General features: G+C 45.3%; 1 protein-coding gene across 2 annotated transcripts in view; it reads right to left on the bottom strand.

The window, feature by feature from the left end:
• Positions 1-11,974, bottom strand: part of ETV6 (ETS variant transcription factor 6) — a 237,616-nt gene extending 225,642 nt beyond the window's left edge. For both annotated transcript variants that reach the window (XM_082849929.1, XM_082849930.1), the window contains exon 1: positions 11,497-11,974. In XM_082849929.1, the coding sequence (XP_082706055.1) occupies positions 11,497-11,529 (33 nt within the window). In that variant the 5' untranslated portion in view covers positions 11,530-11,974. The remainder of the gene's footprint in view (positions 1-11,496) is intronic.
• Between the last annotated feature and the right edge of the window lie 13,008 nt (positions 11,975-24,982).

Raw genomic sequence — 24,982 nt, 5'->3', positions numbered from 1 at the left:
TTAGAGGATCACCACTGCAGCCTTCCTGTGCTCGCCAGCATTCCCCCAGGATTCCATCGTATCCAAAAACTGCTTCTGACCTGCAGCTGACTTTTGCTTCCGAGAAGCGTGCCCTCACCACTCACGCACGGCCCCGCCAGGAGCACAGAGCCTCAGAGGTGCACAAGAGCAGAATGCCAACTTCGGAGAGAGGCTTTGTTTCTCTGGGTCTGAGGGCAAAGCCTCTTGCCTTCCCAACGGGTATGGTCTCCCATCCCAACTCACCCTAAAGTGTTCAAGTCAGCAGACCCGGGGCAGGACTCGGGGGCACAGAGTCAAACAGGGAGCTGGCAGCCTTCCAGGGGACTTGAGATGTCGTCAGCCAAACTGGGTCATTCAGATCTCCACAACCGGGAGAAGAGGAGACTCACCCAGACTGGGGACCTAGGCCACTCAGAATTCACCCTTAAATGACAGTTCTCCCACCCAGCGCACCTCACTTTGGAGACAGGCCAGATCGAGAGGTGCAGAGTGAGAGTGATCCTGACCTGCCGTCCCCACCCATCACTGGCCACGACTGTCAAGACCATGAGGAGAGCCACGGTCTCGACAGAACAAGGCACCAGTCAAGTGAACTCATGACCCGGATTTTTTCAGATCTCAAGTCGAGAGGAGGACACGGCAGCTACCAAATGCATGAGGGGGCCAATCTTTCAGATTGCCCAGTTCCCAAAACCAGAGGTGCCAACTCCAGGGCAGGAATTTAGACATGAGAGCACCCACAGAGGCCCAAAGAAATGAGAACTCACTTCTGTCCCCTCGGGTGCCCGGCCTGTGATCACAAACCTACACATGAAAAGACAGCGCTGGACCAGATGGCTGAGTCAGGAGACACGATCATGTGGTCTGCTCTGGCAGGAGGCCAACGTGACAGTCACAGATAGTGTCTGGGAAAGATATATGGTCTAGAACAATGAAGGAAGGAAGTAACATGGAAAGAAGTTGCCTTCCCTTGTCTAAGCTTCCACCAAGCAGTCCAGAAAAGTACTCAGCAAACGCCTGCTCCCCTTTTATAACATCTCAGGTACGGTTCCTCTTGGCTACACCAGTGGCAGATCTATTTATCCGAGTACTAATTATTAGGCTTCAGACAATACTGGTCCCAAACTGTCTCTTGACCTGGAGTCTTCGTCAGGGATGCCAGCACTGTTCTGGCCACACCACAGCCAGGCTGGTACACGTGAGGCCACCGCTGCACACCTAGACCCACACTTTCCCCAGAGACCCAGGGAGCTGTTAGGGACACGGGTGACTTCAGAGACAGAAAGGCTGTTCTTTGGGGGTTGATTTTTTTTTTTTTTAATTACAATGCTGATTTCTATCTGTAGCTCATTTCTTCCAGGAAATACTTGAGAGTCAGTATCTCATCTTTGGTTGCTGCTTCCTCGTGTATAGGGGATGTCACAGAATCAGGGATTAGTGACCTCATGATACAGAGAAATCTTCAGAAAGATGAAGCCACCTGGCCTCATCATAACCCACCGGAGAGGGCTGCAAGACAGCTGAGCAGAAAAATCACCAAAGTTCTCTTGTGTTTTCCAGGGCAAAGGGAGAGGAACGGTTGCTCTCCAGACCTAAGCTCTTTCCTCAACGGCCTAAAAGTGCCCACACCTGCTTCTGGGGACGGCGGCGGAGGCCGCGCACATTCTCTCCACTGTTCCTCAAAAAGGGCTATGTTCCAGGCCCCATTTCATCTTCTCATTTAAAATGGATATCAAAGGAAAATGCAGGAACGCACTGTAAGTCCACAGCAAAATACTGCTAACAAATACTTCAGCCCCCCCTTAACATTTACTAAAAACAAAGGTTCCCTCATGCCCCAAAGTTACAAATTTGGCTTCCTCAAACTCTTCCATCTAAACCTCCACGAAGAGCCATCCACTCCTGCCGCTTGGAACTGGAAATTCACCGCCCACAGCAAACAGTGTCTGCTCTGTGGTCAGACAGACACGGGGCTGCGTGCCACACAGAAGCGGACTGAAGAATGGACGCTCCCTCTCGAGTCTCGGCCCGGTCACAAATAATAAGCAACTGTATGAACAGGCAGATCCCTGAATAGGTTTGAATACTTGAGGGCTGAGTAATAACGCCCATCAGAGGCCCTGCACAGTACTTCCAGGCTTCGGGGTTTTTCCTCTCCTTTCATCTCTGGAAACTTATTCAGAACCCTACTAGCTCTGCCCTCACCATTTGAAGATGCAAGAGGCATCTGTTTCTACCATAATTACAGCTGGCTCCTTGCTCCTGTTACTGGGGTCTGTACTCAATGAAAGTCAAAAGCGAGGCTCTGCTGAGCGCTGACTGAGAGACCCCAACCCTGGGAGAAACTCATGGCGACGGTGAGAAGAGCCCAGCCTGGGAGCTGGCCCACCTGCAAGGCCTGGAGTTCAGTTCAGGCGGTGCCACAAACCAGCCACGGGAGCTCGAGCAACACCGTCACATCTCTGAGCTCCATTTCCTCAACGGTATAAGGCAGGCACAGGACTAGAAAGTCTCTCGCCCCTTCTAGATCCCTGTGATGGGAGAATATATAAAGAGGGAGAAGAACTAAGTTTGGGTGTTTTCAAAACAACGTAAGGCAGTGCCAACAGCCCCCAAAGACAGGTGTTTTTATTACCACTTCAGATGACTTAACAGGTTCAAGCTTAAGATGAACAAGTTCAAGAAGCAGCGTTCGCACTCAGGTCTGTCTACTACAGGGTCCTTCCTTCCCCTAGAAGCTCTTCACGGTATGGCAATGACCGCTCTCCTCTTCTCGGGAACTTACCATCCCCTTTAGGGAAATCAGTGTTACAGAGAAGAACCAATGAATAGCATCAGGCAGAACAAAGTGCAAATCAAACTCTGAAGCAGCGCTGACTGGAACTACACGGGATCAACAGTCACATCCCTGAGCGTATGCACCCACGGTGCTCACACCAGCAGGGCCACACGCCCTTTTCAGGTCATTCAGGAAATAAGACCGTTTTCCCTGTGTCTGACTCCCACATACAAAGGGAAAATACCCCCGAGGAACACATGAGCTCCGGTGAGCGTGCAGATTTACTGGGTAGTTCTTTCCTGTCTTCTTTGGGGAGTAAGGTATTATTTTCATAAGTCATTCATCCAGATAGCTGAAGCGTGGCCTTCTAAAAACGTAACATTATTTCTATGCCAACCATTTTCGCTGGACAGCTTTCCAAAATGCATGACACTATTTCCTAACTTCCTAAATCTCATAATTTACAGTTTGTCTTCAACTTGGATAAGGTCATAATGATGATCATTAATACTGTCGGTCATTGTGTGGTACCAGACAAAGGGGTTTCACTCTCTAGATATGAGCCCTCACGATGAAGCTATGCTTTCTGAGGTCTTGTCTGCTTTTTGCCAATTTTCCTGGTGTTAGTGGAACACGGTCCCGGGACAGAACACCTGGATCCTGACTCCAGCTCAGCTTTGAAGAGTACTGTGATCTCAAGCAGGCTATTCAAATGCTGCACGGGTCAGTTTCCTCATCTGTTTCATGAGAATCAGGGCTTAGGCTTTCTTAGTCCCTTCTTAACTCCCTCCATGCCATGTCTCTGTGTGCTTCCTTCCCTATGTCTGCTCTGAAGACAGGCTTCATTAAAGCTTTTCAAATCCACAAATGTATAAAGTCAGAGGGCCCAAATTCTCCCTTCATTCCGGGAAATTAGAACAAGGCCAGTAGGGTCAGGTATCAAGCTATCAAGAAAAAAGATAGGGCTTCCCTGGTGGCACAGTGCTTAAGAATCCTGCCAATGAGGGGGACACAGGTTCGAGCCCTGGTCCAGGAAGATCCCACATGCTGGGGAGCAACTAAGCCCGCGAGCCCCTACTACTGAGCCCACATGCCGCAACTACTGAAGCCTGCGCACCTAGAGACCGTGCTCCGCAACAAGAGAAGCCACCGCAATGAGAAGCCCGCGCACCGCAATGAACAGTAGCCCCCGCTCGCCGCAACTAGAGAAAGCCCACGTGTAGCAACAAAGACCCAAGGCAGTCAAAAATAAATAAATAAATTTATTAAGAAAAAAGATGATTCCTTTGGTGGTGGGGGAAATCAGGGAACACCTGAAGAGACATCAAATAGATTCCTAGAAATCACACAGTATCTTCAGATGGACATGAGGGATGGTTTTTAAAAAGCATTGCATTCGTGGATTGTGTAAAAAGTTTGAAATTGAAAAAAAAAAAAAAGCAGTGGAAGGAGAGAGACTGACCAGGGTGTGACCAAGGTGTCTAGCTCCGAGGGTGGGCAGGATGAGAGGACACGGCCCTGGCCTGTCACCCACCTAATCACCTGATGATGGGGTAAGGAGATACTGGGGGAAAGCAGAGCGAGGCAGAGAGGGAAAAGATTTCTGAGAAAAACATGAAAAGGGCACAAATGAACCCACCCACAGACAAAGTATCACTAGAGAACATCAGGGATTGGTGTACAAATGAGAGATCTGGACGTCCATTCCAAGGTGGGTGGTGCGACGTGACCATCTGGCTACCCTGCCACGAGAGGGCCGGTTAGGGGGCACCCACCCAGAGAGGGAAGGAGCATCTCTGCCGGCTCAATTCCCACCTCTCATCTTGGCCTGTGGGAAGCTCCCCCACAGCCCCATTACTCTTGGTTTCCTAACTTTCTTCATAAAGGTGGCTGTCCTTGCGTCTTGGGTCAGGAGAGAAAGTGCTTTGGAACTGCAGTCCCGAGATGTAGACTCGGTGAAGCTCGGGCCAGAGTACAGCCTGGAAGATCTCAGGCCAATACATCGCTTCACGGCTATGGGCTTCAGGCTCCTCCATTGCAAAACAGGGAGAAAACCTGCATCCCGGAGGGAGTAGTAAAGAGCAAATGAGATAATGTAGATAAAACGCTTAGCCCAAGGACAGCACACGGCAGTATCCAATAAACGACGGTGGTGATGATGCAGGAGGATGACCACCAACGCAGCACACAAACCCCTTTAATTACCCAGACCTTACAAGGCTCCCAAAACGCAGGTGTTCCACAGTTTCCCGTACGCTTAGTCCACAGGCCTGAGGAAGCAGTTAGCTCATCTGGGGCTCCACACCTAACAAACACAGGCTAACACCTTCCTTGTCACCACCCCACATACTCCCCAAATTCAAGGTCATTTAGCCAAAGACCAGGCTCAACTGTATACTTTCACTACCCAAAAAGAAAGGGTGATCAAGCAAATTAACAGAGCAAGCAACATACTGATGGTACTATTTCGATGCGGAAGGTACCGTCTCCAGCACACGGCAGCCCTCATTTCTCACCAGCTGATGGTGTGGACACAAGTCATTTCTGCCTGTTCGCACGGAGGCTCAGCCTCAGACGCCCTGGAAAGCCACACGCTATTAGGCTGGTTGCTGTATGTTCAAAAATCAATGAAAATGTGTTTGTTTTTTAATAGGCCATCGTTCTAACTTCTCACTAACTTTACCCTTTCTCTCTCCAAATACTAGGCTTGGCAGTGACTGGTCTTTAAGCTGGGCCCCTTCTGGCGTGGGAACCCTGCGTCAACTTACACTCGTGCTATTCAACGCATCCACACAGAGGCTGGTTTCTACAACAAATGCGGCAGTGAAGGGCTCTGCCAGAAAACCACCATCAGTGCGTCTCCTGAAGTAGCATTCACAGAGACAAATACTTCGTTTGTGTACCCCACACCCTAGGGGGCTTCGTTTGGCGCTGATTCCCTCCGCCGGGAGATCCACACCACAGGGCAACTTTTCAACATCCGTAACAGAACGCACCTGCTCTTCAAGATGGTCCTCACACGCCCTCCCCACCTGCCCCCAGCCTGCCTCAGCGCGCTCAACTCAGATGCCCAGAATTTGTTTTAGTTCCACCTTCCTCTGGTGCCCGTATTTGGGGTGTTTCTTCCCTTCACTTACCTATGCTAAAGAGGTAAGCTACTTCCCTAGGACAAGCTGCCATGTTTTTAGCTGATGCAGAGCCTACTGTGTATAAATTAAGGTGTACAGTTGAGCCTAGGGCCCCCTCAAGGATTCCTCAGAAAAGGCCCTGCTAACAGGTCCAGCACCCTCAGCCCAAAACAGAAGTACCAGGCCCTCACATGGTATAAAAAAGTACCACTGCACCCCACCATCCCATCTTTGGGTATAAATCCAAAGAACTCAAAGCAGGATCTCAAAGAGGCATTTGTACAGCCATGTTCACTGCCGCAGTATTCACAACACCTGTGAGATGAGAGTAACCCAGATGTCCATCAACAGAGGAATGGATAAAGAAAATATGGCATATACATAAAATGGAATATTACGCAGCCTTGAAAAAAAGGAAATCCTGTCACATACTGCAACATGGATGAGTCCCCAGGCCATTATGCTAAGTGAAATAAAGAAAGTATGATTCCACTCATATGAACTATTTAAAGTAGTCAAAATCAGAAAGAAAATAGGAAGGTGGTTACAGAGGGCTGGGAGAAGGGGAGAGGGGAAATGGGTGTTGAGTGAGTATAGAGTTTCAGTGTTGCAAGATGAAAAAGTTCTAGAGTTCAGTTGCACAACAACGTGAACAGACAACACGACTGAACTGTACCCTTAAAAATGGTTAAGATGGTAAATTTAATGCTACATGCTTTTTACCAGAATACAAAAAATGTATTGCTGTAGATGGTGGTGCAAATACAAGTCCATGAAGCCCTTCTTCCCTCATCCCCCCCTTCTACTCCTTCCTCTTCTCACATCTAACAATATACCCTCTGGACCCAGGGCTCCCACACACACCATCTTCCTTGGCACGTACCTCTGTGCCCTCATACCAGCTGGCTTTCGATTAAAATGGACCAAGCTGGGAAGTGCTAGAGAGTGTGCAGCCTGTTGTATCGAATCTCCTTGGCCTCTTATAGGGATGCACCGTGAACCCAGCCCAGTGAGGGACAGGGGCCTGACAACCAGGGGGTCTGCGTTGCTCTAAACCTGGCTTAGTCACCGATCAGCTGAAGCAAACAATTTAGCTGTATGGACCTCCTCTCCATAAAAATCAGACGTTGTAGGGACTTCCCTAGTGGCGCAGTGGTTAAGAATCCTCCTGCCGGGCTTCCCTGGTTAGCGCAGTGGTTAAGAATCTGCCTGCCAATGCAGGGGACACGGATTCGATCCCTGGTCTGGGAAGATCCCACATGCCGCGGAGCAACTAAGCCCGCGCGCCACAACTACTGAGCCTGTGCTCTAGAGCCTGCGAGCCACAACTACTGGAGCCCACGTGCCACAACTACTGAAGCCCGCAGGCCTAGAGCCTGTGCTCTGCCACAAGAGAAGCCACTGCAATGAGAAGCCCGCACAGTGTAACGAAGAGTAGACCCCGCTCACCGCAGCTAGAGAAAGCCCGCACACAGCAACGAAGACCCAACGAAGCCATAAATAAATAAATAAATAAGAATCCGCCTGCCAATACAGGGGACATGGGTTCAAGCCCTGGTCCAGGAAGATCCCACATGACGCGGAGCAACTAAGCCCGTGCCCCTAGAGCCCGCGCTCCGCAACAAGAGAAGCCACTGCAGTAAGAAGCCCGCGTCCCGCAATGGAGAGTAGCCCCCGCTCACTGCAACTAGAGAAAGCCCGTGCGCAGCAACGAAGACCCAACACAGCAAAAAAATAAAATAATATCAGACGTTGGCCCAGGTGATCTTTATAGTCTCTCAGCTCTTAGATTCCCAAAGTTCCCTGATTCACTTGCTGAAGACCCTGGGGAAAACTCAGAAGCCTGCTAATCTGAACCTTCTCCAGTGATTCCTCAAGCCCCTGTCTCGCATCTTTTACCCAGTTCCATGTTGCTGTTTGTTGAGACACAAAAGCAGTTTTTGAAAATGTTATCAAAATAAGAAAACATTATCATTAGGCCAAAATTCTACCAGTAATAATTTTTAGGCAGACATCCAAGGGAGTGCTCTAGGCCTCCCTGTGACAGCAGAGTGGCCCTAGTAACCACTGTATGCTAGCCTGTGGGTGAAGTGTTAAGTCACTCCGAGCACACAGGACAGAGAGCGGAAAGGGTACTGACCTCCTTCCATGCTTCACTGCAAGTCAGCAAACATTACTGACACACATTTCTGAGCCAGGTGCCAAGGTGGGCACCAGGACGCAAAGATAATCGCCACTAAACCCAAGGAGCTCAGAGCCCAGGAGGGGAAACCCAGAGACTCCCAGAAAGCAGCAAAATAGAGATTGCATTCCGCTAAAAAAGCCAACCAGTACGGAGGGCAGGGAAAGGAGGGGCCAGGGATGTTACGCAACTATTTCTCTGTACTATCCTGGATAGTTCTAGCCGGCCGCCCAGCCAGCCTTACGCAGGGCTGTGTCTGCTGGGCCATAGTTACTTTCCACTGCAACTTGGCTGAAGTTAAAACTGAACAGGTGACTTGAAGGTGAAGGCTGATGATGGAAAAGATAGCCTCTTCCTTTCTCCCGTACCCAGCAGTCAGCCACACGATCCTCCGAAAAAAATAATATGACTTTTTAGAGTTAGGTGACCCCGTCCTTACATTGAAACAACCCCAAATGGTCAGGAATGCAAGCATTTAATCTCTCACGATGAGGGCGCCCAGTGCAGACAAACAGTGGGGCGCAGCCATAGTTTGGGTGACCTTGGGCTGGTCAACCTGTCTTCTGCTATAAACATGTGTCTGATATTAACTTCCCTGCGGTGCCGGGAACATGCTTATAAAGTGCAAAAGAAATATAAAAGCCAATATCAGGCATTCATCAGCAACCACCACCATGAAAGTGATACAAAGATGTCACTGACTGATTCAGAAACTTTCACCCTGGAAATTCCACCGAAATCGTACACTACTCTTTTCTAGCACAGAAGTAAACAGAGTACTTCCCTCTGTGGCTGCCTCTGGTCAGGCTCCTCTGTGCTCCATCACACCAGCTGCTGAGGAATTTACTGCCTGCTGACCAGCTGCTTGTAAGGAATGAGAGCCAGGGAGGAAGGTTTCAGGAGTAGACAGGAGGATTGAAGGAAATCTCTCCACACAGAGAGCCTTCCGTGTCACATGTCCTCAGGATATCAGAGCCATCAGGTCATCCTTGAAAGCTCCTGACACTCATTCTCTGCTCCACAGAAAACTTTATTGTTTACTGGACTGCAGAAAAAAATCCCAGTTCTTGTGGGTTCCCAGCAAACATTTTTTATTATGCAGTCACTGTACCACATCCCAAGGACTGAGGGAAACACCGCACAACTCACCAGAGCATTTTCAGACAAGCTAGAATAAGCCCAGTCCTTGATCTCCGGCGCTTCTTACTGGAACGTTGCAAACTAAACAAACTCTGTGGAAAAACGCACTTCACATATGTGCATTTAAACATATGCACAGTCCAAGCAAACAGTCATATTCTGGTTCCATAAAGAGCAATCCAAAATAAAAGCGATACTTTCATTACTAGTGAAGACCATTAAATCTAATTACAGAGAAATACAGAGTGAGAAAAGAGGCTCCCGAAAAGAACTGCGGGGTAAACAATAAGGAAAAAAATGATATACAAACTACGGCTGCAATTTTTATGTCACATGTAAGACACTGTGCTGTCTGGGTTTAGGAATGATTCCATCCATGTGTGTAAGGAAAGGGCTGCTGTAGCCTCCCACTGGGGTGCAATAAGGTGAGCACCTGCAGTACCCAAACATAAGCCCCTCAGAACAGGGGGCATATGCAGTCTCTTTAGAAGAGACATCGAGAAAAGTCACAGAAAGGCTTGTTTTTTGTTGTTTTCACCCTAAAATCACTATCTCATAGTTGGTCCAGGTTCTCCCCAGGTCAGATTTATTGCCATAGAGCTAAATACAATTTACTGATTTCATACCCTAGTATTTAGTTACCTCTGTTTGTGTTATGTAGTGTCAGATAAATTAGATCAGGCATACCGTAGGATTTTCCTGAACTCGTAGAATCAAATTTATACAGCAAAAGAAATTGGTTTTGAAGTATAAACCTACCTAACATCTTTACTCTGACACCCCCCTGCTACCGCAGACATACTGCTATCCCCAGATATGTACAAACACAGAAACCCGAAAGTTCCACCGGGCATTTTTTTGCAAGGCAAAAACAAAGAAACCCAACCCACCTTTTCAGTTCACATTAGCCCTAATTCAAACCCCATGAGAATCTTTCCTGATAAGAAACACTAACACCTGAGTATAATTATGAAACCCTAATAAGCAAACATGATAAAATACTGTTTCCTCTAAACAGATCCTATGGAAAAGCCGTGTTAAAGCAGGAAAGGTTTCTCGAATTCTCCATAGATGAAGAAAACTGGTTACTTGTTCATTGTCTCTGCAGGGTTCCCTCAATGAACACAGTTAATGGGCCAAGCCACAAACTTCAGGAGCTTCAGCGTCTCACAGAAGCAAAAGGCTTTTCCATCTGGGTACTGATGGAACAGTGAAATGGAAGTGCACACCAAATGCAAGGACGGGCAAAATAATTGGGGGAGATGGACAAATCAGTCTGCCTCCTCACGGTGGCAAACTTTACGACAACTTTCTAGAAGCAACAAACCGCAACACCACTAGCCTTTATAGACACACATATAGATAAATGTACACACACAACTACTTGGAAGGTAAATGCTGTGTTTGCAAACATCCTTCACCATCTTGCATTTACAATACTAAAAACCATGGCCAGAAAGCTGGGAGATTTCTACTCTTAGCTCTCCTCTCTGCACTGTCAAACTGGGAAGGTCATTTTGTCTGGTCACTTAGGTAATTCTCCCTCTCTGCAACACGGGAGTTTTCTACTTTGGGATTGCTCAGCGTTCATATGCATCAGAGTAAAATAACCATTCAGCGACTTTATTCACCTTGGTTTAAAGGGAAAAAAAAAAAGAAAGAAAAGAAATTCAGTGTGCAATGCCCAGGAAAAGCTGACACCACGACTGTCTCTCCGACAAGCGCTTGCAATTACAATGCGGGGGTGGGGGGAATCTGTCTGATCCGACTCTGTGAGCCCTTAAAAAGAAGAAATGATTCCAATCTCAATGGAGCCGGAGAACTTTTTTTTCTAAGGAGACCACCCCTCGGGAACAAAAGTTCCATTTCGGTCACATGTTGGGAGTACGAATAGGGACCAGGTTTTTTTAAAGGCGCACTAATTACGGGGGTGTTTTACAGTCCTGGAGACCACTCGGGCTCCTCCAGACCGACGGTGACTAGCATTTCATTGTCAAAAAGCAAAGGGGTGAGGTGAGGGCGCAGGAGCCGACAGGGCGCTCGGCGGGAGGGGGGGAGCAGCAAGGTTACACTAAAGGGTACGCTGCCGCCGCGAGCCGCGTCTCCTTCCCCGGCGCCCCAAATAATTTCCTGCGAACAGAGCGACTGCAACAGTCCCCTCACAACTGAAGAGCCCAGTACGACTGGCCGGGCCGGTGCAGCTCAAGGTTTTCCACCCCGGAGAGGGAGGGGGAGAAGATCTTTACCTTAATGCTACACTGAGCAGGAGTCTCAGACATGTCTCACAGCGAGAGAGATCAGGAAGTTCTCAGTTTTTTTCCACTTTCCTTTCCTCTCCCCAACCCAGAAACGCTCCACGGCCGGCCGGACGCGGTCATTTAAGAAGTTTCTTGCAGCATCTCTCCCGGCGGCCGCCCCGGGGGGCCGCGAGCGCGCGGGGCGGGGCGGGCGCCGGCGGAGTAGCCGCGCGGGGCGGCGGGGGCGTGGGAGCCGGGCGGCGCGGCGGCGGGGTCTGCAGGTCGCGGTGCGGCGCGGCGACCCGGGACGCAGCCCGGCCGGCCTCCCGCTCTCTCCTCCCACCCGGGCCGGCGCCCCCGCCCCCCGCCCTCCCGCCGCTCTCCCTCGCTCTCTCGAATGTTTTCCTTCCTGGAAGAGAGAAACTGAAAGGCAGAACTGAGAAAGCTCTTTGCTCATTGATCTTGAGAGTTTCAGTGCAGAAACTGACGTGAATTCCCAGCACTGAGCTCTGCCTCTTAAAGGAGCCACCAGGAAATAAAAGATCGGGTTACAGCCCCGCATCGGAGAAATAAAAGCCGGGCCGGGGTGGGGGAGGGGCGGCGGCGCGGGCGGAGGATCCCGGGGAGCGGGGCCGCGCGAGGCCGCGACTGCTAACTAGGCGGGCGGCGCGGCCCCCGCCGGCCTGGCGCGGGGCGTCCTAGGCTCCGCTGGGCCGCCGCCTGGCTCGCGGAAGACACGCCGAGAAACGTTCCATCGGGGCCCCAGAAACCTCAGAACAGGTTTTATTAAACGCCTCCCCTCCCCTAGCTCCGTCTCTTGGATACATTGAAAGGCACAGGGTTTCCCCACCCCCCGCCGAGCGCAGACGCAATGAAAATAATTATATAGGAAGGGACATTCCGGTAAGGACGCGGAATCCGAAGGAGGAAGTAAAACAATAGCCTTTGTTCTGCTTCTCGACCGCGGCCTCTTTAAGAGAATCCACCAGGAAATGGGAGATCGGGTTACAGCCCGCAAAGGGGTAAAGGGGCGAGCTAGCGAGCGAGTCGCGGAGCGCGACGTCGGAGACAAAGCGGGGCGGCCGCCGGCAGAAGCCCAGCCTGGCCGCGGGGGATTCCCCGCGAAGGTGGGCGCCCGGAAAAGAGGAGGCGCGCGCGCCCGCCAGGCCGGGGATGCGGGCGCTGCCCCAGCCGAGCACGCGTCCTGGAGAAGGAAAGGCTGTTGGGAGGTTATCAAAGGCAGTTGAGTTCCTTTTCCTGAGCCCCCCCCTTCCTCCCTGTTTCGAAATCCTCTGTCTTTTTAAAGCAATAGCGGCCGCTACCAACCGAAATAGGTGACTCGACTGCAAAGTTGACAGGACGTGTTCCTGGAGATAATACCCCTCCCCAGGACTGCTTCTCTGAAACCGTCATTGGCGGATGGGACGACCCCGGGATCCTGCCGGGGGAGGAATATTTGGTTGGAAAAACAATTGAGAGGAGGTTAAATCCTGTCGGGCTGAAGGTTCTAGCCTTGAGTACGTGCAGTCTGATCACTCTATGATTTTTATTGTTATTTATAGTCTCTGAAAATGCTGTGAAGTGTCCACTGCAGAAGGTTGAGAACATTATACTTATGTTTAAATTCTAAACCCTGCTAATACGTACGGCTTTAATGTGTGGATGTGTATTAAATTACAAACATAAATACATATGTATAATGTGTGTCTATAGTATATACAGATAAACCAGGACAGATTTCCCAGACCCTCCCCATTCCACGGATTTTTCCTACCCACTTGCCTTCATCTCTCCACATAATAAATTGTGTTCAGACTTCTTCACACGCTCATTCGAAGAACACTCTGAACCAGAATTTATTAAAGGGGTTGGAATGGGAAGAGTCCTATTGCTGGGATGGTGGGAATAATGGGATTTTGTGAGTCTCCGAGGACCTCAGCAGTCCATGTCTCCTGGTAGTCCTGTCCTTCCCGAAAGCGCTCATGTCCACACCAGCTCTTCTGCCCTGGACCACCTGCTGCTCCCACCTCAACCCACACACACGCGTCTACTTTTGATCCCTCGGCTGGTGTTGCAGGCGTTGGTTCTGATGTCCCATTGCTGGGTTAAGTCCTGTAAACCTCTACATCCCTTACTTATCAGCATGATCTTTGGCAACTCACTCTCTCAGCTTGGGTAAAATGGGGTGGGGAATATTACCTATCTCCTAAGATTCCTGTGAGTATTTATTAAATGAGCAAATATGTACAAAGTGATGAATTATCTGAGTTCTTATTATATACTTTATCTGCTCAATGAACGTTGGCTACCATTATTTAACCTCAGGACTGAATTAACTCTCAACTTTGTTCTATCTCCTGGTTACCTTCTCCAGGTGACTCAACAAAAGTGGCGTGTAAAGGAGACTGTGTGTGGTTCCAAAGCAAACTACGCAGTAGCAGCTGTGGAAAACATTGCATTTAGCCAGGGGTTGGTGATTTCTTTCTGCAAAGGGCCCAGTAGTGAATATTTTAGGCTTTGTGCCCCAAGAGACAAAATTGAGAATATGTAGATACTTATATAGCAATAGAGAAAACAAATATCTACAGTTTTGTTTTTATTGACAAAATATAAGGTGTAATAATAAGAGTTGTAATACAGGTCTAACGATGAGAGGAATGGAACTCTTTTTTTTTTTTAAGGGGGATAACATTTCACTTAGTTAAACCCCAGTTTAAACTAAATGTTCTCTATCATCAAAATTGACTGCAAATGTTTATCTGCTAATGGTGATCTGTCATGAGATTTCACGTATTTCATTTGGAAGTATCTGTTCATCCAGATAGGACACTGCCAAATGCATCCATCCGTGAGCATATGGTTTTACTTGAGCATACTTATTGCTTATAAGGCATTTATACAATTTTATTGGAATTCTGTAAATTCTCTTGATATTTCCCCTTTAGCGTGTCATTACATTGCAGATTAATCACTGCCAATGGAAAGTTAGGTAGAAGTGCCTCAACTGCACAGTGAAGTGGATTTTAAATATGAAAATATCCTTCTCACTTGCATCAAAATCCAAAAACCACTGCTGGAACTGTAGTTTGAGTTCAGAAAATAGAACTGCTGCAAATGTGTGTTAGAATGGACATCTTGCTTCTTGTCTTAACTTTTGACCATATAGGAAATGTATAAAGCAGCTTTATATTATTTGTGATTCCAACAATGTTAATTGTGTCGAAATGATTTAACTGCAGTATAAGCTCCACATATAGCTATATTTTGCCTTGTAGTTTTAGGTTTAATTCATGAAAAACAGACTTGATAAAGTCTGTAGCAAAACTAATTTCCAAAACCACTCAGTAATAGTAGTTAAGGGAAGTTGTTTTCATTCACTCATTCCCATTTGTCAGGTGTTTCTCTATTCCTTGTTTCCTGACTTCTTTGGGGTAATTAGGTATTTTTTTTCATATTCCATTTAAATTCCTAGATGGTCTTTCTAGTGTTTCTTTTTTACATTAAATATAGTGGTTGCTCTAGAAATTACAATTTGCATCTTTAATTACCGCAGTCTATCTTCAAATAATATTATTCTATCTCATAAATATATAAGAAACTTACAACAGCATAATTTCATTTATCCCTCTCCCATCCTTTATGATATTGTCCTATATTTTATTCTACCTGTGTTACAAAACCCACCATACATTGTAGGGGGTTTTGATTTTTTTTTTAACATTGTAAATATGTGTGTATAATGAAGGTACTAAAATATGTCTCTTTTTAATCTGTCCAGCTATTTATCCTTTCTGGTACTTTCTTATTCCCTCTTGCAGATCTAGTATCATTTCTGTTTGGCCTCAAGAACTTCTTTGGCATTTCTTGTTGGAGATAAAGTCTCTCAGCTTTCTTTGTGTCAGAATGTCTTTATTTCACATTCATTTTTGAAGGATAATTTTCAACTGTGTATAAAATTTTAGGTTGACAGATATTTTTTTTCCTTTTGGCACTTTAAACATTTCATTCCATCTCTGTCTCCATTATTTTTAAGAGTCATTTGTAGTTCATATTTTAGCTCCCTGTGTGTAATGTCTTTTTTTCTCCGGCTGTCATTAAGATCTGGTCTCTAAACTTGGTTTTCAGAATTGTGACTAGGATGTGCCTACATGTGGGGTTTTTTTGGTTTGTTTGTATTTATTCTTCTTGATGTTGGTTACAGTTCTTGGACCTATAAGTTGGTATCTTTCGTCAGTTTTGGAAAATTCTGATCTGTTATCTCTTTGAATATTGTTTTCTGCCCATTCTTTCTACTCCTTTTTTTTTTTCCTGCAATGATACAAGTGTTAGACCAACTGACATTGTTCAATAGACCCAAATGCTCTATTGTATTTATCATTTTTTCTCTTTGACTTTCAATTTGGATGCTTTCTATTTATCTCTTTTCCAAGTTTTTTTCCTCCGTTATTGTCCAACTTACTGTTAAGCCTATCAAGTTCTTTACTTCTGATACTGTATTTTTAGCATTTCCGTTTTTTAATATTCTCCATCACTTTTCTGAAGTTGCTCATATCTTTATTTATGGGTTCTACCTTTTTTTAAAAAAAAGTCCTTTAGCATTTTTGTTATAATGTGATAATTCTCAAATGTGAGGTTTTCTTGGTTAACTTCAGTTGGTTTCCTTACTTGAACATGAGTTACATTTTCTTGCTCTTTTGTGTGTGTGTCTTGCTATTTTTTACTCTATGCTGGACATTTTATGTAAAACTACATACATTTTCTGTAAAAATACAGTAGACAATGAATTAAATATTTTCCTCCAAAAAGGGCCACACACATTCTCCTATAAGACCACTAGAATTGGAGCTGAGTAGCTATAATCTATAGTTGAGCTAGATGCGGGCTTTGTTGTAATTTTTCAGTTTGATTCAGTTCACCACAGGTTTCAAATATTTTGAAGGCAAGATCAGAACTTTTCTTATAAGCAAATACTGTCTTAGAGCTGTTATCTCAGCTGTTCTGCCTTGCTTGATGTCTTCATTAGCTATCAAGCCTTCAGGCAGGCTCTCCCTTCTCTCCTGCCCTGACCCTCAATTTTTCTTAGCTGAAGGCCTGGAGTGCCATGGGTTTTCTCTCAGCTCTCCCACCCTCTACAAGTCTTTCTTAACTAAAAGCCCAATGTGTCTCTGAGAGTGTCTCTCAGCTCTTCTTCACCGCCCTTCTGTTTATGGCCCTATCCCAGTAGTTAGTGAATATCAATGGGAAAGAATAGAGAGGTAGTATAGTTTCACTCTGTGCCTGTGATTCCTCTGGTTTCTAATCTGTCATATAAGCCCACCCACGGCCATTAAAATTTGTTAAAAGTTAGGCTGATTTCTCCTTGCCATCATCTATGGTGGAGTCCTATACTTCAGTCAGGGGTGAGAACCACTGTGGATCTTTTCTTTCATTTGAAGGATTGTCATTTTCTGAAACTTAATTCACTTAGGTTTCTTTGTGCTCTCATCTCTCTGATGGTTTTGTAAATTATAATTATGTAGATTATCTGGTTTGTTTTAGGTGTTAGGGAATGAATTATGGTCTCTTGTGACTTTCTACATACAAATTGGAAGAGGAACCTGAATGTCTAGTCTTTATCCTCCAAAAGAGTGATGAGGAGTGGCGAGAAGTGGGGAAGAATGAAGTTAAGAACCATGTGGAAGTGGATGTGCTTAATTAAAAAACATGGCCATTATTGTAGTATAATGTTATGTTTTTACAATGAACATAATAACATTTAAAAAATATAAACTGCAAAAAAAAAAACCCCACAAAAAAACACCATCCACATATCTCTGCCAAATCAGAATTCCTTAACCTAATGGGCATGCTTCTGTAAAAAGGATCTGCCATAACTGGTGGGGTGGGAAAGAAGAGGAGAAATGTTTCTGCTTATCCAAAGATGACATGGGTTTTTAAATCTTAAGAGTCACTGCCTTAAACTATATATTTTCTTTACTATATCAGTCAGGGTGCATTCAGGCAGAATTACCTCCGTGTGTGTGTTGTGGGAGTGTATTGTGTATATATATATATAGAGAGAGAGAGAATGATTGTGTATTTCTGATGGCATGCTGACTGATACAGTAAAGGAAATATACATATATACAGCAGGCAGTTGGGAAGAGCAGATCTTCCAGCTGGGTGAAACCAAGAAATCAAGAAATGGGTGAAATCTATGCTCAACTATGGGTGAAACCAAGAAAAAGCTAGAACTCAAAAGCATGAGCTGGAGCCCATGAGAATGGACTGAAACCCATGTCAATCTCATTGCCTTTGACTCTGATGTCCTGGGTGTGGGCCCTTTGTCATGGAACTAAAGGCACAGACACACACACACACACGCACGCACACACACACACACACACACACACACACACACACACACACACACACACACACACACACACACACACACACCTGGCTCAGGAGTTGCAGAAGCTGAAGGAGGATCATGGTGAAGGCGGAGCAGTCAGTGGCCCAGACACTGCCACACACCAATGAGGGAGGCAACAGATGAGTGACAACATGTGTGAGCTACAAAGTATCTGCTGCTTCATTTCTACCTTCCAAGTCACTCCAGACTCTCTCCTGTGTCCCACGCTAACTGAAAACATACAGAGAAGGGAATTCTGAGAATGTATTTCAATCTAGCTAAGTTGTCACGTTACAAAGTCACTACGCAAAATGATCAGCTTCCCATAGCCCTCTCCTGCTGTTATATTTTTAGAATTTTTCAGTTCTCTGTCACATCATCCCCCATCTAACCTTCAAACTATTGTATTCCATATGCTTTCTCCCTATGGCATCCCAATCTCTCTTAATAATGCCATCATATTATCAACCTCCAAGTTAATGAACCTCAAAATAATTTTTGACATGCTGCTCTCTTTTATGCCATAAATATCGTCTCTTCCCAAATCTTTCTGTTTCATTCACAGATTCTCCTTTATCTTGCCAGAAGTGGCAACTCCAGTTTGGATTATTGCCACTTCCTTTTTCCACAGAACTTGTATAGTTTATCTATAATCACTACTGAATCTTCTATCTCTGCTCAAATCTCTTACTTCATTACTCCCATTGCTATCCTCAGGCCTTGTCCCACATTACTCAAAACTCCACCCACCCACACAAACTATGAAACTATTTGTTTTCTGTCAAGTAGAACCTGAAAATCACCTCTTTCATAAATCCACCTCACACTGTATAAATGGAAGGTATCCAAAAGATAAGGAGTTGGAATGCTGGAGTGGATTTATTATGTAAGAACTACCGCTCTCCCCTAATTATGACCTGGGAGGGTTCAGAAGACACTCCCTTCAACAAGGCTTTAAGTGGTGCATTGTTGAAGCAAACACCAGCACCCTTGCAGAGTTCTGTAGTAGCCATTCTCTAAGCCATGAATGCTGCCATTAGACTGGGCTCCCTGAATTCATTGGGGATGGTGGGATACTGGAGTGACAGGTGTCAAGTGACATTGCTTAACTATTTTAACTACCAGAGATAAGAAAACATGGTTATCATAATGGATAGCAAAGCTAAAGTGATAATTAATCACCATGGTTTGATCTTTGGTATTGGCTAATTTATTGGGATCTCCCTAGGACTGAAATTAATAGACATCCTATTAAAGTCTTACTTGACTTGTATACACAGAAAAGCTCTAGGTCCAGAGTCAAAAATTCTGACTTGAGTCCCAATAACAGACAGTGCTGGATCCTCAACTGAATCCCAGACTTGATTCAGTCCACATATAGATGCAGAGCCCCTTAAATTAAGGGAAGGCAGTTCTCCTTGAGGAAGAAACCTGCTACACTGCCAAAAATGTATGCTGTAAATCTTCTGCCCACCCTTCCCCACAGGCACATGTGGCCACCTACCAGTATGGTTTTGCATCAGGGAAGGGGGAACAACGAGAATTGGGGGCAGTTACTGCACACTGGCTCTGAATTAACACTGATTCCTAGAAACCCAATAGGTGGAGTTTTGACTTGAGCCCAATTCACAGTGGGCTTGGTGGATACCCAAACCCACCCCATGATTATTTTCCCAGTTCTGAAATGCAGAGTTGGAATTTACATATTCATCAAATGGCAGAATCCCCGCAGTGTTCCCCAAATTATGAAGTGAGGGGTTTATGATAGAAGGCCAGAAATAAGTTCCTAGAATGGCTTTTACTTGCTAAAATAGTAAATCAAATGATATAGCATTCCTGGAGGAATTACAGAGATTAGTGCCACCATAAAGTTCTTAAAGGATGGAGAAGTGGTGATTTCTACTACATTCCCATTCATTTCACCTATTGGCCTGTGAATGAGAGCTAGGTCTTGGACTTCCCTGGTGGCACAGTGGTTAAGAATCCGCCTGCCAATGCAGGGGACACAGGTTCAAGCCCTGGTCCAGGAAGATGCCGCGGAGCAACTAAGCCTGTATGCCACAACTACTGAGTCTGCACTCTAGAGCCCACGAGCCACAGCTATTAAACCCGCGTGCCACAACTACGGAAGCTTGCGTGCCTAGAGCCTGTGCTTCGCAACAAGAGACACCACCGCAATGAGAAGCCCGCGCACCGCAATGAGAAGCCCGCGCACCGCAACAAAGAGTAGCCCTCGCTCGCCGCAACTAGGTAAAGCCTGCGTACAGCAACGGAGACCCAACGGAGCCAAAAATAAATTAATTAATTAAGAAAAAAGAAAAAGAGATAGGTCTTGAAGAATAATGGTGGGTTATGGTGAACTTAATTAGGTCATAACTCCAAATGCATCTGCTACTCCAAATGAGATTTCCTTATTGGAGCACATCAGTACAATCCTTGGTACCTAGCATGCAGCGCTTGACCTGGTGAATACTTCTTCTCTTAATTCCCATAGTAAAGACTACAAAAAGCAGTTAGCTTTCAACTGGTAGGGCTGGCAATACCCTGTACTGCCCTATCTCAAGCCTATAACAACTCTACAGCCTTCTATCATCATCTAGTCTGAAAAGACCTTGATTGCCTCTCCATTCCACAAAATATTGTTTTGGTCCATTACAGTAATGATAGCATGTTGACTGGACCTGATGAGCAGGAAGTAGCAGCTATCCAGAGGGTGAGAATAAATTTCACAAAAGCTTAGGGGCTTTCCACCTTAGTTACTGCCTCCTCTGATCTGGGGCATGGTCAAGATATCTCTAGTAAGGTGAACAAGTTGCTGGATCTAGGCCTTCCCACTCCAGAGAAAGAAGCACGACTTCTACCGCGCCTCCAGGTTTCAGTGGGACCTCACGTAGGAGAAGACTCTGCAACAGGCCCAAGCTGTGTGACTGCTCCTCTGCCCGTTGAGCCCTTTGATCCAGAAGACCCACTGAGATGTGAAATGCCCATGACAGATAGGGATGTTGTAGGGGCCCTTGGCAGGATTATGTGAATTACACTGCAGACCTTTAGGACTCTGGAGCAAAGCTATGCCATCTTCTAAAGATAAACATTCTCCTTTTAAGAAACAGCTTCTGGTTTGCTACGGAACCCTAGAAGAGACTGAATGCTTGACTTTGGACTGCCACGTTGCCATGGAACCTGATCTGCCCATTTTGAATGCGGTGTTGTTTGACCCGGGAAGCCACCATGCTGGGCACGCACAGCAGCGCTCCGACTTGAGTGGAAGTAATATACATGAGTTTGGGCACAAGCAGGTCCTAAAGGCATGAGGAAGTTACCTGAGCCACTGGCTCAGATCCCCACGGCTCTTACTCCTGTTAAATCGCCTCCTCTCTGTCAACCCACACGTACGGCCTCATGGGAAGTTCTCTAGGTCAAGAAAGTTCTGCTAAGGACGAAAAAGTTCAGGCTTGATTGCAGGTGGTTCTCAGGCACCACGCTGCCACCATCTGAAAGCGGACAACTGTGGCAATACTGCCCCACTTAGGCGTGGCTCTAAAGGACGGCGGTTACGAAAAATCCCTCCAGCAGTCAGAGCTGGTTATGGATTTACCTTTTTTGTCTGCAGTGCTTCTGAAAAAACCACCGTTTGTGGACTTACAAAATGCCCTATTCATCCTCAGAGTATTCCATACAGTGTCACTTGTGAACAGGAAATTGATTTTATACCAAGTAAAAGACAGCAATGGGCTCGTGCTTATGGAATTCACTGGGCTTATCATGTTCCCCATCATTTTGAAGCAGTTGGCTCGATAGGGTAGTGGGATAGTCCTTTGAAGACTCAATTGTGGTACCAGATGGGTGGCAACACTTTGCAAGGCTGGAGTAACTTCTTCCAGGATGCAATAAATGCACTGAGCAGGCAACCACCATATGGTGCTTCTTCTCTCACTTCCAAGAATCAGGAGGTGGAAATGGGATTGGCCCCTCTTGTTCTGAACTCCAATGGTCCACTAGTAAAAATGATACTTCCTGTCCTCTGAACTGTGTGCTCTGTTGGTTTAGAGATCTTAATTCCCAAAGGAAGAGTGTTTTCACTGGGGACACAGCAGTGTTTCTACCAAAGTGGAAGCTGAAACTGTAACCTTGACATTTTGAGCTTCTCGTGCCACTGAACCAACCAGCCAAAACAAAAAGGCAGCTTAATATATTAGCTAGTGTGACTGATCCCAAATCCTCAAGGGGAAATTGGGTTGCTACTACACAATGGGAGCAGGGTGGAGTAACTCTGCAATTCAACAGATCCTCTGGGGACCCCTCTTCATATTCCTAGGTACTATGAAAAAAAGTTGACAGAAAACTACAACACCCCAATACAGCAGGACTGCAAATGCTACAGATCCTTTGGGAGTGAAGGTTTGGGTAACCCACCAGGAAAGCTGAGGTGCTTCCTGAGAGCAGAGAATACTAACTGGATAATGGGAAAAGGAGTTTAATAAACACCAACCATGATCAGCTGACCAATTGCAGAAATGAGGGTGGTAGTAGTTTTGAGTGTATTTTCTCCTTGGTATGAATGTGTGTGTGAGGTGAGGTGGGCAGCTGTTGCCTCTGTCTGCAACACACACACACCATTTTTTCTTTTTTTCCTCTCTCATTTCTCTACCATCTAACATAAAACATTAATGTTTTAAGTTACAGGATATTAAAAGATGAGTGAGGTCCAGCTGTAGGACAAATGGACGTCACTGAAAAACAGATCTCATGTGTGGATTGTTTTGGGTAGACGATCAGTGCCTTTTCATTTGTATGAGGGGTAGTTACATCTTAAGTGGAAACATGATTTTGCTATTATCTGTATTTAGAAGTGGTTGAAAGAAGATGTATAGCTGCCAAGTTGGGAAACGGCGGACGACTCGAAACTGTGCTGCTCTTTTCCAGAATCCCCTTTTCCTTATGGTTCTGAGTTACAGTCGGCTCTAGGAAAGCCTGCGTGAAATCTGGAAGGCAGAACTGAAGAAGTGGCTTTCAAAAGTTTGCTGCAGTCAGATATGGCGGTGGTTGGATACAGAGGTCACCACTGGATTCCAGCTGGTCCTTGCTCTTAAATTCCGTGATTTGCCCACAGAGGCAACAGCTTCCCACAGATTTCTCCACAAGCTCCCTTTTAGAGGCTCATTTGGGCAGCTGGCTATGATTGGCCTCTTGGGTTTCCCTGCAAGCTTCAACGTGTCCACCTGTGCCAGTGTTTCCAGCTGATTATTGACTGCTTAGGGGTATAGTCCACGTAGGAGAGACGTGATAAATGCTTAATTTAATTTTTTTTCTCTTTATTTACCTGTTCTCAAAATAACGAATGGTTCTCTATCATCTTCCCAAGGTGACCTACTAGCTTTTTCCCCAAGTGTTTAAACTCATAGATTTACACATATTTGGCCTGTTTTAATGCACTGCAATTAGTGCCTTTAGTGAGGTCCTAATTGTTCATCCTTGATCATCTATCAAGTTCTAATATATAACAGTTTCATTATCATTTATTACATAGTATTCTAAGATTCCCATTATTATTTCTCCTTTCACACATGCATTATTTAAAAGTGTGGTTTCCTTTCAAATTTCCGAAAGCATGGAATTTTTAAACTTGTCTTAATTTACTTTTATTGACAACTTCATTGCATTTCAGTTCAAAGATGGTTGTCGCTTGATACTGATACTTTGAAATTTGTTGAGATGCTTTATGTCCATGTACAGTGGCACCAACTTTTTCTATAAAAAGCCAGATAGTAAATACTTTAAGCTTTGTGGGCCATATTCTCTCTTCACCTTATCAATTTTTACTGTATGTAATTTGATGCTATTTTATTAGGTGCACATAAGTTTAGAATTTTTATGTCTTCCTGGTGAATTGGGCTTTTAAAAAACTATTATGAGTGTCCTCCTTTATATTTATTTTTTTAATCTTAACGTCTATTATTTCTAATACAAATATAGCCGTATCAGCTTTCTTTTGTTTGATATTTGCCTCTTTATCCCTTTTTGCCTTTTTATTTTTAAGCTTTATTTGTTCTAACATTTTTGATGGCTCTCTTCTGAACATCATATAAGTAGATTTAAGAAATCCCTTCTGACATGACCTGCTTTTTCACTTGTGAGGATACTCCATTTGTGTATTGTAATTTATAGATTTCTCTGGACTTGTTTATACCATGTTATTTTACATTCCTATTTGTCCCATTTATTTCTCTGTTTCTTTTTTCTCCTTTTATGGTCATGATTGGCAAACATTCCTTGCACTGCCCTATATGAACACTGCCCTATATGCCCTATAAGCTTAGGGGAGGCAACGTGAGAGTAATCCTGAGCAATAGGAATGAAAGTGACGTATCACCCTTTGTCAAAGTTGGAAACGGTCAGAGTTTTCCATGTGTTCTTTTATGCTGTTGCAACAACTTACAGCATGCCAGATGGCAAAGCCTTCATCCATCAAGCCCTTCAGTAGCTGCAGAGCAGGGTCTCCTACCAACCTGCGTTGCTGGGAAGTAGGAGAGAGAAGCCAGTTTCATTTGTGTTTTGTCAGTGAGATAGTGAAGTTGATTTATCATCATAGCATAAAGTAGCCTATTGTGGCTAATATGTCACTGTAAAATCTTTGCAACGATTGTGTTTCTTTTTTCCTTTTTCAGTTTTTTTTTCCCCTTGGTTTGGAATGTATTTGGTCTCTTTCTATTTATTTTGTATTTGTGTGTGTATATGGGGGGGCAGTGCTGGAGATTTTCCATTACTGCTTGGTAGCCCAGCTTGGCATTAAAAGTAGGTTTTATTCAGGATATAATTGTTTTCATTTGTACTGATGGAGCCTTCAGAATGTCTGGGACACCACACTCCTGCAAGTGGAATCACATCCTTCTTGCAAATACACAGACGCTCACCACCAATCTCCTGTCACATATGACAGGTTCATAGCCCCTAAGCCAAAATTCTCTGGCCAGATGTGTTTCTGAATTCAGATCTTTTGGATTTAGAAAGGTAATGTAGTAGACCTCCAAATCAAACATTTAAAGGATTCAGCTGCCAAACATGTGAATATCCAGAATAAACAGGATAAATCCAGATAATCAA

Source organism: Leucopleurus acutus (assembly GCF_964270905.1).
Source record: "Leucopleurus acutus genome assembly, chromosome: 11".
NCBI classification, from domain to species: Eukaryota; Metazoa; Chordata; class Mammalia; order Artiodactyla; family Delphinidae; genus Leucopleurus; species Leucopleurus acutus.
This window is presented reverse-complemented; position numbering and strand designations above follow the sequence as displayed.